Below are 16,202 nucleotides of genomic sequence, written 5' to 3'. Positions count from 1 at the left end.
GTGCAGAGAAAAACAGTGCAGGCTGTGGATTTCCATGATGTCGCTGATTAGTGGCACATTGCAATAGTGTAAGCCATCTCAGCTGACTAATGGCAAATGAATTTAACCCGTGGACTTTGATTCCTGCCTCTCCCCCCCCCCCGCCTTCCTGTTTCTGCCTTCCTCTTTCAAAGATGCTGGCCCACGTTGAGTGCTTTGTCATTTTCTTCAGCTATGATGAGGGGTAAATGCATATTGTCAGATAAAAGACAAGAAAAACCTATCAAGTACTGTTTTCAAAAGTCTGTTTGTCCTTAACTCCAAAATGTGTTCAACTTGGTGCAGGATGGAAAATGCAGTCCTTGTTTTAATGTGCAAGCGCACTTAACACTTGAAATCCTAAAATTTCAAACTGTATGCTCACTCATTAATGTGCATTACTTTCTGGCTTGCATAAAACTTTTTATCAAACTTTTCAAGAGGCTGCTTAACCTAGTGCATGAGGCTTTCCTGAAATTCCTGCAGTCAGCTGAACTGTTGGCCTTGTCTTTAATAGTAAGCTTACCATTCACACAAGAGGATGAAGTTAATGTTACAGTAGTGGACGGGGAGTAGCGATATTGATCGGATAAAAATAGATAGGAAGATGATGCTAAATAGGTTGGAATCATTCAAAGTTAACAAGTCACTCGGTCCGGATGGGGATACATCCTAGGTTGCTGAGGGGAGCTCGGATGGAGATAGCAGAAGCTCTAACCACAATCTTTCAATCCTCCTTGGATATGGGAGTGGTGCCAGAGGACTGGAGGATTGCAAATGTTACAGCCAAAAGGGGAGAGGAATAAACCTGGTAACTATACACCAACCAGCGGTGGGAAAACTACTGGAGACCATTGTCGAGGACAAAATTAATGGTCACTTGGGGAAGCATGGGTTAATAAAGGACAGCCAACACTGATTGGTTGAAGGCAAATTGCATCTGACAAACCTGATTGAGTTCTTTGAAGTAACAGAGGGTTGATGAAGGTAGTGCAGTAGATGTATATATGCACTTTCAAAAGGCATTTATAAAGTAACTCTTAAGACTTATTTGGAAAACAGAAGCCCATGGGATTAAAGGGACGGGGGTAACTAGAGTATGTAATGGCTAAGGGATAGGAGGTAGAGTGTAGTGGTGAACAAATGTTTTTCTGACTGGAGGGCAGGATGTAGTGGGGTCCACCAGGGGTCTGTGTATTGGGACCATTGCTTTTCCTGTTGTATGTAAATGACCTGGACTTGGAGAGAGGGAGTACAATTTTGAAGTTTGTGGATGATACAAAACTTGGCAATGCATTAAATAGTGAGCATGATAGTAGCAGACTTCAAGAGGACATCGACAGACTGGTGAAATGAACAGCCATGTGACAGATGCAATTTAATGTGGATAAGTGTAAAGTGATGCACTTTGGGCGAAACAACATGGAGAGGCAGTATAATCTAAATGGTACTATTTTGAGGTGAAGAGGTTCAAGAACATTAGGGACCTCTGGGTACATATTCACAAGTCTTTGACAGTGGAAGAGCAAGTTGATAAGGTGGTTAAGAAAGCGTATGGGATACTTGGCTTTGTAAATAGGGGCATTGAATATAAAAACAAGGGAGTCATGCTGAGCCTTTACAAATCCCTGGTTAGGCCTCAGCTGGAGTATTGTGTCCAATTCTGTGCATCACACTTTAGGAAGGATGTCAAGGCACCGGAGAGGATACAGAGGAGGTTTACCAAGTCCAAAGATGTGCGGGTGAGGTTGATTGACTATGATAAATTGACCCTTAGTGTTAGGGGGATTAAATACGTGGGGTTACGGGGATAGGGTGGGATATGTGTTGATGTAGGGGTTACGGGGTTCGGGTGGGATATGTGTCGGTGCAGGCTCGATGGGCTGAAATGGCCTCTATCTGCACTGGGGTTTCTGTGATTTCTGTGATTAGGGACTTCCATTATGTGGAGAGATTGGAGAAGATGGGATTGTTCTCCTTCGAGCAGAGAAGGCTAAGAGGAGACCAAATCGAGCTATTCAAAATTTGAGGGGTTTTGATAGAGCAAATAGGGAGACACTTTACTCTGGCAAGTGGCTCAGTAACCAGAGGTTATAGATTTAAAATAATTGGTAAAGAACTAGAGGGGAAATGAGAAATTTCTACAGTGGGTTGTTCTGAAACGCACTATTGGAAAGTGTTGTGGAATCAGATTCCACAGTAACTTAAAGGCAATTGGACGTATACTTGAAGACTAATTTGCAGAGTTATGGGAAAAAAGCTGGATGTGGGACGAAATTGGACAGCACTTTCAGAGAAGGCACAGGCATGAGGGGCCAAATGGCCGCCTTCTGTGCTGAAAGATTCTATCATTGAAGATTTACTTTGAATTACTAAGCTGTGCATAAGCAAGAGGCTCTCTTGTGCATTTTACTGTTTTTACAAATCTTAAACACACATCATTCTGGTGGGGACTTCTGACAACTCAAGTTCGAGAGAGGAATTTGACCCTGTTGAATGGTTCCTATCTCATTCTCATGCTCGTAATAAGTTTCATCGAGTTTCCAAACAACAAGCATCAGATTTTGAACTGCAGAAAGTTTGTTGATAATTCTTGGTAATGTTTTTTTTTAAAGAGACCTAATGTTGTAATCCCCAGTGCTGTGGTCCAACAGGAAGCACACATTAACAGTCACTGCTGTTTTGTATAATTGAACTTTACATAGTTTCCTTTTATTTACAGATTGCTGACACTTTCCTCCTGTACACCGTCGTGGATGAGAACCACAGTCTGAAAGTAGAAATGCATTAATTGGAGGGAGGGGAGAGGAAGGAAGTCCCCAGTCTCTCAAATCACAAGATAATTATGGATGAGGATAGCTCATCTTAATTCGTGCATTTAGGCAGAGACTCCCGACCACTCCTACCCCGTCCTTTATTAATCTAACATTTTCGTTTCCACTACCCCATCTGGCATCTCATTCCAAGATCATTTTAACTCTAGTTATTATACAGCATAAACGATAGAAATCTCCCAACCTGTCATAGTTGTTAGGTTTCTCATTTTCCCTCAAGCCTGCCTCTAAAAGGCATCCAAGCCAACCATCTGATCTAAAATCTGCTGAACATTCTGCTTCAACAAAAAAATAAATTTCTTGCCTCAGACTCGTGATTCAATGTGTGTGGCTTGTGACAATTTTGAGCTTGACCTGGTCACATGGTGGTGTTGAAATGATTTCCTTTGTATGTGTCTCTGCTGGACTCCTGCCATTTATTCAGCTGAAAGAGGGCACAGTTCCAACTTTCCGAGTTACAGAAGTTGGCTACGGAGAGTAAGTTTGTAGTATACAGTTAGATTTGTAACAGCTAATTTTACAGACTGAGTTATGATTAACATAATTCAGCACGTGCAGTTTTTATTTGTTACAATTCTTCAGTGCACCTCATCATTTTATCATGTTTCATGGAACAGATTTAGTTCTGAGCAAATCATTTTTTCTCCCTCCATGTGGCAAATTTTGTCTCGATTGGTGAAAGAAATCTACTGTTACAGTAAGCTTTCCTCCAATTAAATTTCAGCAGCAAAGAGTTCTCCTGTTACTGTGTCCTTCCCTACAAATTGTGGAATAACTTTTTAGATACAAATATTGTTGCTTAAGGTCAAATAGAACCCTTACTGGAATTGATGGCTCTCTTTTTGCATCCGTCAAGGATCTATCCTTAGCCCCCTCCTTTTCCTCATTTACATGCTGCCCCTTGACGATGCCATCTGAAAACATGGGGCAGTTTCCACCTGTCTCCTAATGACACACCATTCTACCTGTCCACCTAGCTTGACCCCTTCACTGTTGGACTACTTATCCAACATCCAGTCTTAAATAAAACACTCTTTCCTCAAGCTAAATATTGGGAAGATCAAAGCTTGGGGCTGGATTTTCATTGGGCCGTGGAGTCAGGATTGGACGCGTGTGGGGGTTTCAAATCCCGAAATCGGGGGTCCTGACCCCAACCCGCCTCCATGCCAGTTTCAAAGGAGGCGGGTACCCGCCCCGCACTGGGACCCGCCTCCCCGAGGCGGGAAGGGGATTAGTGCCAATTAACTGCCTGTTAACAGGTAGTTTTTAGCCTAATCCCTATTTTTATTGTTGAAATGTGGGATTCCCGACGGCTCCAAACCACCCCCAAGTTAGCGAGGTGGGCTGTCAGGATGAAGGGCTTGGAGGGGTCGAGATGTCTGGTGTTCAGGTGAGTGATGGGTGCATGAGTGCAGAGGTAAGTGTGTTTGGTGTGTTTAAAGAAGTTCTACTAACGTTTACTTACCTTTATAGCCTTCCTTCAGGTCTCTGGAGTCCCTCATACCACCGGCACAGAAAGCAGAATGGCAGCCAGCTGTCAAAATCTGCAGCATTCAGCTTTCTGTCCGGGGAGATCTCTAAATCATCCTGAGAGGAAGGAATTAACCTGGAGTACAGATTCAGTGTTTGACAGCTTCAAACAGCTGTCGAAGGCTGATATTTCATCTGTCAAAAGGCCTTGACAGATGAAATTTCAATCTGTGACATCACCTATTGTCGGGTGGCCCTTAATTGGCCTGCTGAGTCCGCTGGGCGGGCTTAACAAGGTCAATCAAGTCCAAACTGTGTGGGTTGGCTAGAACTTGATGGAGGCGGGACTACAACCCAAAAGTTGTAGTCACGCCGCCTCAATGGAAATCCAGCCCATAGTGTTTGGCCCTCAAGAATGACTCCATCCTCCCCTCCAGCCATTGTCTCATGCTGAACCACACTGTACCCAATCTCGAGGTCCTGAACCTCTGACCCCATATTCTCTCCATCACACAGCCTCAGCCCACCTCTGCTAAAACTCTCATTCATTCCTTTATCATTTCTATTCCAGACTATTCTAATCCTCCCCGAGCTGGTCTCCTGTCTTCGCCCTTTGTAAACTTCAGCTCATCCAAAACACTGCTACCTGTATCCGATCTTGTACCAAGTCTCACTTGTCATCACCCCTGTCCTCACTGATCAACATTGGTTTCCAGTTCCTCAAACGGTCAAATTTAAAATTCTCATTCTTGTGATTAAATCCCTTTGAGGCTTCACCCACACCTTTCTCTGTAACCTCCTGCAGGTGTAAAACTGCTCCTCATTGAGCTGAACTTGAATTACAAGCTGCAAGTCAGATTTATCAAGTAATTAAAAATCAGCCTGGGGAGGACACTCCTGCTCTCCAAGATTGATCCCTGGGATGAGCAGGTTGTCCTATGAGGAGAGATTGAGTAGATTGGGCCAATGCTCCCTGGAGTTTAGAAGAATGAAAGGTGATCTCATTGAAACATACAATATTCTGAGGGGGATTGACAGGGTAGATGCTGAGAGGTTGTTTCCCTTGGTTGGAGAGTTTAGAGCTTAGGGGCATCGTCTCAGGATAAGGGGTCGGCCATTTCAAACTGAGATGAGAAATTTCTTCACTCAAAAGGGTTGTGAATCTTGAATTCTGTACCCCAAAGGGCTGTGGATGCTCAATTATTGAGTACATTCAAGGCTGAGCTATAGATTTTTGGACTCTCGGAATCAAGGGCTATGGAGATCGGGCGGTGAAGTGGAGTTGAGGTTGATGATCAGCCATGATCTTATTGAATGGTGGCGCAGGCTTGAAGGGCCGTTCCTGCTCCTAATTCTAATGTTCTTGTGTTCAAATATTGCCATGGGATCTTTTATATCCAACCGAGAGGGCAGACGGCCTCAGTTTAATGTCTCATCCGAAAGATGGCACCTCCGACAGTGCAGCATTCCCTCTCGACTGTACTGAAGTGTCAGCCTAGATTATGTGCTCAAGACTCTGAAGTGGGGCTTGAACTCATAACCTTCTGACTTGGGTGAGTGCTGCCACCGAGTCAAGGCTGACACCTCAGTGGAAAAAAAATCTACTGAGATTTGAGCACAGATTGTGAAGAGGAAAATTGTCCCAATGTTTGTTAAATGCTTTTTTACCCCCTCCTCTCCTCCAATGACTGATGCAGGGGTATGGTTCAAGTCTCACTACCTTATCGATTCTTGTAGTTGACTAAGTGATCGCTCAATAAGCTTGTGATGAGTTCAAGGTGGGGCAGGACTTGCAGGAAACAATCTATTTTGCAGGGAACAATCTATTTTGCAGCAAACAAAGTTTATTTACTCAGAGTCTATTTAAACAGAGCACTATAGCAAACAGTCTACAGAGCCTATTTAAAGCATCTCGATGAACTGCAGCAAACTGAACTGATGGCTGAAATGACCAGTAAAAGCAGGATAATTTCTCCAGAAAAATGCTGTGTGGAGGATAGTTGCATACAAATTGTGAGTAAAATCAATCAGCAGTGTGGTCTCCAGGCGTGATTGACAGGGGAATTACCCAATCATACTCATTCTGGCCAGGAATAATGGTGTCATTATATGCAGCCTAAACTTGCACTATTTGCTGCAGTTGTTCATTTGCTGTGTGAACGTAATTATTTATTGGTTGCTTAGAGGGTCCTGGCTAATTCTGTTTGCGTGTGTGTGTTTCAACAGATATGTGGGGGAGATTTCTAGACTATTATATCTTGAGGTTCACCTGATGGTTCAATTGATCTTCAAAGGGCACTCGGGCTGCTCAATGTAGAGAATATTTTATGCAGCTTAAGAATATTTTCTGGCATTTATTCTGTTTGTATCTTTTTTAATATAGCAAATGAAGACTGACTTGTTGAAGCAGTTTGATTCTCAATTTAACCATTTTGTGGACAATCTGATAGATGAATCAACCACCCTGGACTCCTCTCTATTCACCGATACAGATAAGAAAGGAGAAAAAGAGCAGATAGTTGTGGCTCACAGGTAAGGAATGATGAGACATGAACACAACAGGCAATGGAGTGTATATATGTATGGCCAAACAGGCTATAAACTGATGTGTGCCAGTGTTGTACATTCCAGCACTGACTGGAGGAATCTGGGGTCTAGTTTGCTCCTTTTTGTCTCGGGTGCTATTTTACATAAAGACCAGTTACCAGAATAGATACTTTTCTCGGGGTCCATAGAGAAGGTTACATGAAGAATACAGTGAGGCATGTAAAGAGGAGTAATGTGTGATAACTTAGATATTTATCATTTGAGATGTGAATGAGTTCATAGTTTCTGAAGAGAGAAGTTAGAATTTATCTCCCCTCTGTTAATGTTGATTTTTGCCATGTTATTTCAGATTGGATTGATTGTAATTGAAGGCTTACTGTGTTGTCGTTAAGTTCTAATTAAATGCATTTGGTTACAGACAGGCAAGGGCACCCCCAGAAAAGGGAAAGCACTTCATGTCTCGGCGATCTCTGCTCGAGTGAGTATGATTTTTAAATGGGTGACTCACCTTTATCAATTCTTCCAATCTTGGCAGCTAAAAGTAGAGCTACCAAATATTGGAACGGTTGGATTGTGAATGCACACTTTGGAAAATTTTCAGATGGACCTAATTTCAACTCTTGTCTGCTTAATTGTCTTGATTTGAATTTCTAAACTTGTACTTATGCAATTGGAATTTTTTTCCCTTCCTGAGCTACTAGTTCCCTTTTTAAGTTTTATGTCAGTGCAGCTATGTTGCAACAGACCAGAGTATATGTGTTTCTCTGTTCCTCCTCAGTGAGCTGTTCCAGGTGAATCACATCCGGACCATTTATCACATGTTCATCGCTTTACTCATCCTATTTATAGTCAGTACCCTGGTGATGGACTTCATTGATGAAGGAAGGTAAGGATTTTGGAGAAGGAGGGGAGGACAGAAAAGACAAATGTAGTCTGTTTTAAAAAATTTGAACCTTATGTATATTTCTAAACCATTCTGCCTATACAACTAGATTGAAAGAACTCCATGACTGATGAGTGACATGGGTATATTTAAACCTGATGCAAAGGAATATTATGTGAAGGTTCAGAACAATACTGAATTAGAAGCCTTGACAAATTTAAACAGATGTTTAAGAGTTGGGGATCCATCACTAGAAATATAAGCCAGAAGTGACATTGAACATGTAACTTTTCTGTCTGTAACTGGCTCATGCTTGTTAAACTGTGTACAGTATTCTTGTAGGTTAATTAATTTCTTGTACATTTTGTGTCTCAATCCCATTTTTAAAATGAATGGTGAGGCCAAATGTAGCATTCCAGCTAACTCAGCATGAACTAGAAAACTTGGATCATCTTGATCTATATGGCTAAGTATCACACCAGACAATGAATTCACTAACTGAGCCACTGGGGGAAGCTGCATACTTGTTCTATTACATGTATAATCTTCAAGAGGTGTCTGTTTCCATAATACTGGTATACAGTTTGTGCAAGAGAAATTCTATTTTTCAGATATGCTCCAACAATTCATCCATAAATATAGTGTAGTGGCAGTAGTCTATCATGGTGTATGTGAACTTTTTGTACTGGCCCCTTGAATTCGAGGTTGTGCTTGGTGATAGTATTTCGGGTTACACAATGCCATGGTGAAGTGTAGGTGACTGCAGGCTTGTCACGGGTGTAGGTAGTGTTTGGTGCAGTCTGAGGTCATGAATTAAGAATATCACACGGAAAGCATATTGGCACACAATTGAAGTGTATTGGCTTAAGTGTCATCTTTTATAGCATTTTTTTATTGTTCATTCTTGGGATATGGCCGTCGCTAACAAGGCCACCATTTATCGCCCATCCCTAATTGCGCTTGAGAAGGTGGTGGTGAGCCTTCTCGAATGGCTTTACCAGTATGCTAAATAAACCTAATGAAGCTGTATATAGATGTTTAATGTATTGAGCTGCTTTTCCTTCACTGCTATTCTTCCTTTTTGCAGGCTGGTCCTTGACTTTGACCTGTTGGTTTATGCCTTTGGGAGGTTTCCAATTGTCATTTCCACCTGGCTCTGTATGTTCCTGTCCACACTCCTCATTCCATATGGGCTGTTTCTACAATGGGCATTGGGATATCAGGCATCGAAACACAAAGTTCTGCGGACAGTGTTCTTTGGTGCATTGTTTTTGTTATTCCAAACAGTAGGCCTTTGGGCTGCTCCAGTCTACACAGTCATTCACTTTTGTCTACCTCCAGCCTCCCGCTTCATTGTTATATTGGAACAGGTGGGTGAAGTTTCAGTATTTTCTAGTGGCATTTTATCTCAATAGGGTATTTCATGTTAGTAATTCAGATTTTGGGAGCCAGCTCCTGGCATTTATTCTGTTAAATTCCTGTTTCTGAAGACCTTTAAATTGGGCCTGCAAGTCTTCTGATCTACTGAAAGTGGATCTAGCAGCATAAGTATCAGGAGTTGGCTCATGGACACTGGGCTCCTGGAATCGAAATTGGAGGAAGACCAATATAGTATGGCTTAAGCCTGACAAGCGATGTGTTGAAGCAGGTTGGGAACGTGACTAAAAATAGCAGTTCAGTTTGTTGGCTCACTAACCTTTTCAGTAACAAAAAGTACCAAAAAAAGCTGTTGGTGTTTGAAGGAGTTTGGGAATTGGAAAGGGAGAAGGAGCTGTCCTACAGCCTGCCTTGCTTTTAGAGAAACAAATTTTAAGTGTAATTTGAAGGAACATACAGGTATACCTGATTTAAGGTCAATTTGGCCAAACCAGAAGTTTATTGGGGAAAGTCCTTGGTTGTTAAAATGTCTCCGTCTGCTTTGAAAATTGAAGCTCTAAAAGGAAATTTGCTCAACTGTAATTGTTACTTCAATGTTTCTGTATATTAAATCTTTGGCAGTGGGACAGCTGGATTCTCGGTGGGTGGTTATTTTGGGCGACTTCAGTGATTTTTGTCCCTTAAACTACCGATTTAATTTAACAGCCATGTGCAGTCAGATTTGGGAATGGGCTGAGAGCAGTTAGTGATCTATGAAACTCTTGTGCTAGAATACTGATTTTTCAGGGAAATGGGTGGGAGCCAAACCAATTCGAATTCCTACAAATGTTTGGCTTTGAAAGTTTTTAATGACCTTGTTCTGGAGTATTCCTTTTGAAATACATTGAATAGCTTTTTTAAAAAAAAACACCACACAAGCCTCGACTGAACACACTAATGTCTAGCCTCCTGCTCCTTACCCCGCTTCAGATTTGTTATTTTCTGATGTCTCGTCCTCTCGCTCCCTTTACTCGATGGAGCTGCTTCCATGGGTGAATTCTACAACAGTGGGAGTTATGTTGCACATGTGCAGTTGTTTGAAAGTCACGAATTGTAACTTTCATTTCACTGGCAGTCCTGCAATATAACTTGGGACTCGATCTATTTGAGCTCTGATGTTTCAGCAACTACCTTGGACAATCAGCACCTCTCTCTGAAATCACTTGAGGTTTGCTTAATGACGCTGAAGAATAACAGATACCTGGGGATAGGTTACAAGCTGCGATTTCAATCAAGGGAGTTGAGATGGTTTATACAAGAGAATAAAGAGCACCTGGGAGCAAATCATAGGCTGAAATCTAATCAAAGGGTTAATATGATTTGTATATTGCGTAATGTCTAATGTGAGAGTTTCGTGCTGAAGTCTAATTGTGCAGTTCAGATGTCATAACGTGTATAAGTTTGATTTATAAATAAATAAATAAAAAAATAAAAAAAATAATAATGCATTCACAACAAAATGGCATCCCTGCCAGTGGTGATCTGGAGGTAACTGATTTTCAGACTCTGAACAGGTATCTCTTGCACCCAGCGTTGAGGACCATGCCTGCAAGTAAGCACTCCATTTCTTGTCAACCGAATATACAATGGCCCAGAAATTCAGGTCAGGGGCTTCCCGCGGGTGCAAGCCCCCAACCTACACTTACCTAGCGCGCCGGCAGTTGAGCTCTGGGCCTGCATAGAATTCCTCTCCGGTGCCTGGCCCAGAGGCTGGCGCGCTGTGCTGGCGTGTCCCAGGGGCGTAGTTAGTGCAATGCGTCCCCTGGGATCACGTGAGCCATGGGCAGCCAATCGGAGGAGGGAAAAGCCCATTCATAAGATTGACAGAAAGACCTGTCAAAACATATGAATGCTGAGGGCCCAAAACAGTAGTTAACCTTCAAATAATTTTTCTTTTAAATCACACTTTTTAATAAACTATAAATTACATTAAATAACTATTTTTAACAATAATTTAAATTTGAGAAAAATAATTTTATAAAAAAACAGGGCTAAAAATAAACTTACCTTGCTTTAAAGTATTTAAAAATAACAAACCTGTGGAAAAAATATTTTAATTTTAATTAATTGACCACTTACCTTTTTAAAATGCAGTCCTTACGCCTGTTTTTTACATTTCTAAAATCTAAAGACTTACCCTCACGGAAAAACCTGTTTTAAAAAAAAAAAACATAAGTTCAAAGCGCACGCGCAGACTCCCGCGCGCACGCGTTCGACCTCTGAACCCTTTCGTTCAGAGGATCGGAAGTGCCGGTTTCCTGTGCATGCAAGGAACCAGCACGTCCACGCGTGAGTACCCCGTGTGTACTCACGCGTTGGGACCCGAATTTCTGGGCCAATATCTAGTAATGAAACCTTGCACAGCGTACTTGTTACTGAAATGACATGAGTCCTCTCCTAGTTCTTTGAATAACTGATGTATAGCCACTCCTGTCAGACTGTGATTTGGACTATATACTGCGACTCGTTAAAAATCAAACAGTAGCAAAAGATCAACACCACATATTTCATTGATTTTTTTTTTTTTTTAACTTGCACCTCCTCAGTTCACAAATAATAAAGTATAATTCTTGAATAACTCTCCGAATAACACTGAACCACCAGGCATAACAGTTTGGGCTTGACGTCAAGTCATAGAAACATAGAAGATAGGAGCAGGAGTAGGCCATTCGGCACAAATTCAGTACCCTGTCTCTTTCTCACCATACCCCTTGATCCCTTTAGCCTTAAGAAATGTATCTAGCTCGTTCTTTAATATATTTAATGAATTGGCCTCAACTGCCTTTTGTGGTAGAGAATTCCACAGGTTCACCACTCTCTGGGTGAAGAAATTCTTCCTCATCTCTGTCCTAAATGGCTTACCCCTTATCCTTAGACTGTGACACCTGGTTCTGGATTCCCCGACCATCGAGAACATCCTTCCTGCATCTAGTCTGTCCTGTTAGAATTTTATAAGTTTCCAAGAGATCCCCTCTCATTCTTCAAAACTCCAGCGAGTATAAGCCCAATCTCTCCTCATACGTCATTCCTGCCATCCCAGGTATCAGTCTGGTGAATCTTTGCTGCACTCCCTCCATGCCAAGAACATCCTTCCTCAGATAAGGCGACCAAAACTGCACACAATACTCCAGGTGTGGTCTCACCAAGGCCCTGTACAACTGCAGCAAGACATCCTTGCTCCTGTACTCGAACCCTCTCGCTACGAAGGCCAACATACCATAGGCCAACATACCATTTGCCTTCTTAACCGCCTGCTGCACCTGCATGCTTACCTTCAGCGACTGGTGCACAAGGACACCCAGGTCTCGTTGCACTTCCCCCTTCTCCCATCTATTGCCGTTCAGATAATCTGCCTTCCTGTTTTTGCCACTAAAGTGGATAATCTCTCATTTATCCACGTTATACTGCATCTGCCCAATCACCCAACCTGTCCAAATCATACTGGAGTTTCTCTGCATCCTCCTCACAACACACACGCCCACCCAGCTTTGTGTCGTCTGTAAACTTGGAGATATTACATCTAGTTCCCTCGTCTAGATCATCATTAATATATATTGGCCCAGAAATTTGGGTCGGGGGCTTCCCGTGGGTGCAAGCCCCCGACCTGCACTTACCTTGGGCACCGGCTGTTGAGCTGTGGGCCCGCGTTGAATTCCGATCCTGGGCCGCCTCCAACTGCCGGCATGCAGTGCTTGCGTATCCCAGGGGCGCAGTTAGTTCGATGCCTCCCCATGGATCACGTGGGCCATGGAGAGCCAATGGTAGCAGGGAATGCTTCATTCATAAGTTTGACAGGAAGACCTGTCAAACCTATATAAATACTATAAGCCAGCCCCAAAACATCACTAAATCTTCAAATAAGTTTTAAAAATTCACATTTTTAAAATAAACTATAAATTACATGAAATAACTATTAAACCATTTTAATTTTTGAAAAAATTAATTACATTTTCTAACGGGGCTAAAAATAAACTTCCCTTTTTAAAGTATTTTAAAAATAATAAACCTGTGGGGGGGAAAAAATGTTTTAATTTTAATTAATTCACCACTTACCTTGTAAAAAGCAGGCCTTGTGCCTGCTTTTTAAAAGTGTATCTCTTGGAGGCTTGCCCTCCCGGGAAAACCTGCAATTAAAAACGTAAGTTCGATGCGCACATGCTGCCTCTTCTGTGCACGCGTTCCACCTCTCAACCCCTTCTTTCAGGGGAACGGAAGTGCCGGTTTCCCACGCATGCGCAGTGCATGCATGAAACCAGCACTTCCATGGGCTTATGGGTGAGTACCCCATGCGTACTCACCCGTGGAGACCTGAATTTCTGGGCCATTGTGAATAGCTGGAGTCCTAGCACTGTCCCTGTGGTACCCCACTAGTCATTGCCTGCCACTCGGGGGGGAAAAAAACCCGTTTATTTCAACTCTTTGCTTCCTGTCTGCCAACCAGTTCTCTATCCAAGACAGTACCTTACCCCCAATCCCATGTGCTTTAACTTTACACGCTAATCTCTTATGCGGGACCTTATCGAAAGCCTTCTGAAAGTCCAAATACACCACATCCACTAGTTCTCCGTTATCTATACCAGTTACATCCTCAAAAAATTCCAGTAGATTAGTCGAGCATGATTTACCTTTTGTAAATCCATGTTGACTTTGTCCGATCCTCTCACTGTTTTCCAAGTGCTCTGTTATTACATCTTTTATAATGGACTCTAGCATTTTCCCCATTACTGATGTCAGGCTTACTGGTCTATAATTTCCTGTTTTCTCTCGACCACCTCTTTTAAATAGTGGGGTTACATTAGCTACCCTCCAATCCTTGGGAACTGTTCGAGTCTATAGAATTTTGGAAGATGACCAGCAATGCATCTACTATTTCTCAGGCCACTTCCTTAAGTACGCTAGGATGTAGATTATCAGGCCCTGGGGATTTATCGGCCTTCAATCCCGTCAATTTCCCTAACACCATTTCCAGACAAATACTGATTTCGTTCAGTTCCTCCTTCTCGTTAGACCCTATGTTCCCCGCCATCTCTGGGAGGTTATTTGTGTCCTCCTTTGTGAAGACAGAACCAAAGTATGTATTTAATTGGTTTGCCATTTCTCTGTTCCCCATTAGAAATTCCCCTGATTCTGACTGCAAGGGACCTATGCTTGACTTCACCAATCTTTATCTCTTCACATCTATAGAAGCTTTTACAGTCAGTTTTTATGTTCCCTACAAGCTTACACTCATACTCTATTTTCCCCCTTTTAATTAATCTTTTTGTCCTCCTTTGCTGAATCCTAAACTGCTCCCAATCCTCAGGTTTGCTGCATTTTCTGGCCAATTTATATGTCCTCTCCTTGGATCTTATGCTATCCCTAATTTCCCCTTAGCCATGGTTGCACCACCTTTTTGTTTTATTTTTATGCCAAACAGGGATGAACAAATTCTGTAGTTCATCCATGCAATCTTTAAATGTTTGCCATTGCCTATCCACCGTCACGTTCCCCAGTCCACCGCACTGAGCCTTCACATGTTCACTTCTACATCGATGTAACAAGAAAAACTGGCAAAAGTTCTCTGCCTGGGTTTACAGTTGTTAATTAACTCCTTGCCCCAGAGACAACCTGTGGGATATCCCTTTCCTCAAGAACCATGTTACTGGAGTTTGCAGGTATTTCAAGGTCAGCACTCAACCATCAAAAGGTGGAATGGCACATGGCTGGTCCAAAGCAGTCCACTTCATAATAGATGGACAGAAATCTATCCACAGCAAGTTCAAAGTACCTTTAATTTACAGTTCTTGGAATAAAGCAAATAATAAACCAGGTTGCAATTAAGTAATTCAAGGACACTTTTTCTTCATTGTTGCATTTTGTTGCAGATCTAAGGACAAATACACTGGCTAAAAGAATGCGCAGCTTTCCGACCGAGTGCAGTATTTTTGAGAATTTATTTTAAAACTCTCGTATCCTAAATAAAAGAATGCAGAAGAGACTAGAGGGAGAACAATTCCATTTTTTTGTCTCATTACTTTCTTCACTTCACACCCTGCACTCTTCCTGGAGAGGTTCTTCAGAACTAATAACTATGCTCACAATGACTTGCTCGGTTGAACGTCCCAGCATGCCTTCTGATTCCGCAAAGCCCTGGAAAGTGTCTTGCGTGGTCAGTGCCCTGCAGCAATACTGTAACAGCCGCCTTCTCCCACCCCTGTCCAAATCTCCCCATTTGATCACTACCTGGCAGGGGCAGTCATAGCCCATGAAGTTCATTCTGCTTCCTGACTGTGTGCTGTTTATGACCCTCTGCATCTCTCCCTTGAGCAGACAGGTCACAAGCTGCGTCATTGTGGAGTAGGCCTAGTATGGAACAGTTATTGTGCCACGTTTGGATTCCCTGAGTGACCAGTAATGTACCCTGGATAAAATAAACTCCTTAAACCTGGATGGTATTGCAGGGTTTGCAGTCTTTGTCTGCATACATGTGGTCCCTCATGCAGAATCGGTGAGCTGGATCTCAAGTTCTGAATGTGAGATAATGACTGAGGATTGCACGTTTCATAATACTGTATAATCTATGCGAAGCTCCATTTTGAAGGAAAATGCTTTTGGGGCTTTTCCACTAAGTAATGGTACTAATTGATTTCCTATATTCTGTGTCCCCATTTTGCTGTCTTGCTAGCCATTCAAATGGATAAAAATTAATCTCTCATTCCAGTCATAAAATCAAATTGGATTTACTGCTCATAGGTGGCCAGTGCCATCAGAAGCGTGTACCTTTTTGGAAGGCAAATACAAAGTGTGTGTAAGTGAGGTGTTTTGTAATACCTCAACATGATTAGGGTTGAGGTTCATGGTTGCTAATGTTCTGTTTGATTTCATTAGGTCCGCCTGATGATGAAAGCGCATTCCTTCGTACGGGAGAACTTTAGCAGAGTGGTATCGAACAAAGAAAAGAACAGTGAGTGTGAATAGTTTGCCATGTTTTGAAGGAGAGGTGTGACTGGGCCAAGGACCTAGACTGGAAAAAGAGCCAGCACTTTCAGATTGAT

The 16,202-nt window shown here is 42.3% G+C and overlaps 1 protein-coding gene across 5 annotated transcripts in view; it reads left to right on the top strand.

Moving 5' to 3' along the window:
* The window catches only part of LOC147121968 (sterol O-acyltransferase 1-like), an 81,842-nt gene that overhangs the window by 46,403 nt on the left and 19,237 nt on the right, over positions 1-16,202 (top strand). For all 5 annotated transcript variants that reach the window (XM_085982563.1, XM_085982561.1, XM_085982560.1 and 2 more), the window contains exons 4-8: positions 6,706-6,854; positions 7,288-7,347; positions 7,648-7,755; positions 8,840-9,122; positions 16,036-16,111. In XM_085982563.1, coding sequence (XP_085838689.1) covers positions 6,706-6,854; positions 7,288-7,347; positions 7,648-7,755; positions 8,840-9,122; positions 16,036-16,111 — 676 coding nt within the window. The remainder of the gene's footprint in view (positions 1-6,705; positions 6,855-7,287; positions 7,348-7,647; positions 7,756-8,839; positions 9,123-16,035; positions 16,112-16,202) is intronic.

This window comes from Somniosus microcephalus, chromosome 3 (assembly GCF_052327205.1).
Source record: "Somniosus microcephalus isolate GS21.2 chromosome 3, FLI_Smic_1.0, whole genome shotgun sequence".
NCBI lineage: Eukaryota > Metazoa > Chordata > Chondrichthyes > Squaliformes > Somniosidae > Somniosus > Somniosus microcephalus.
Note: the sequence above shows the minus strand (reverse complement) of the source record. Positions and strands in the feature narration are given on the sequence as shown.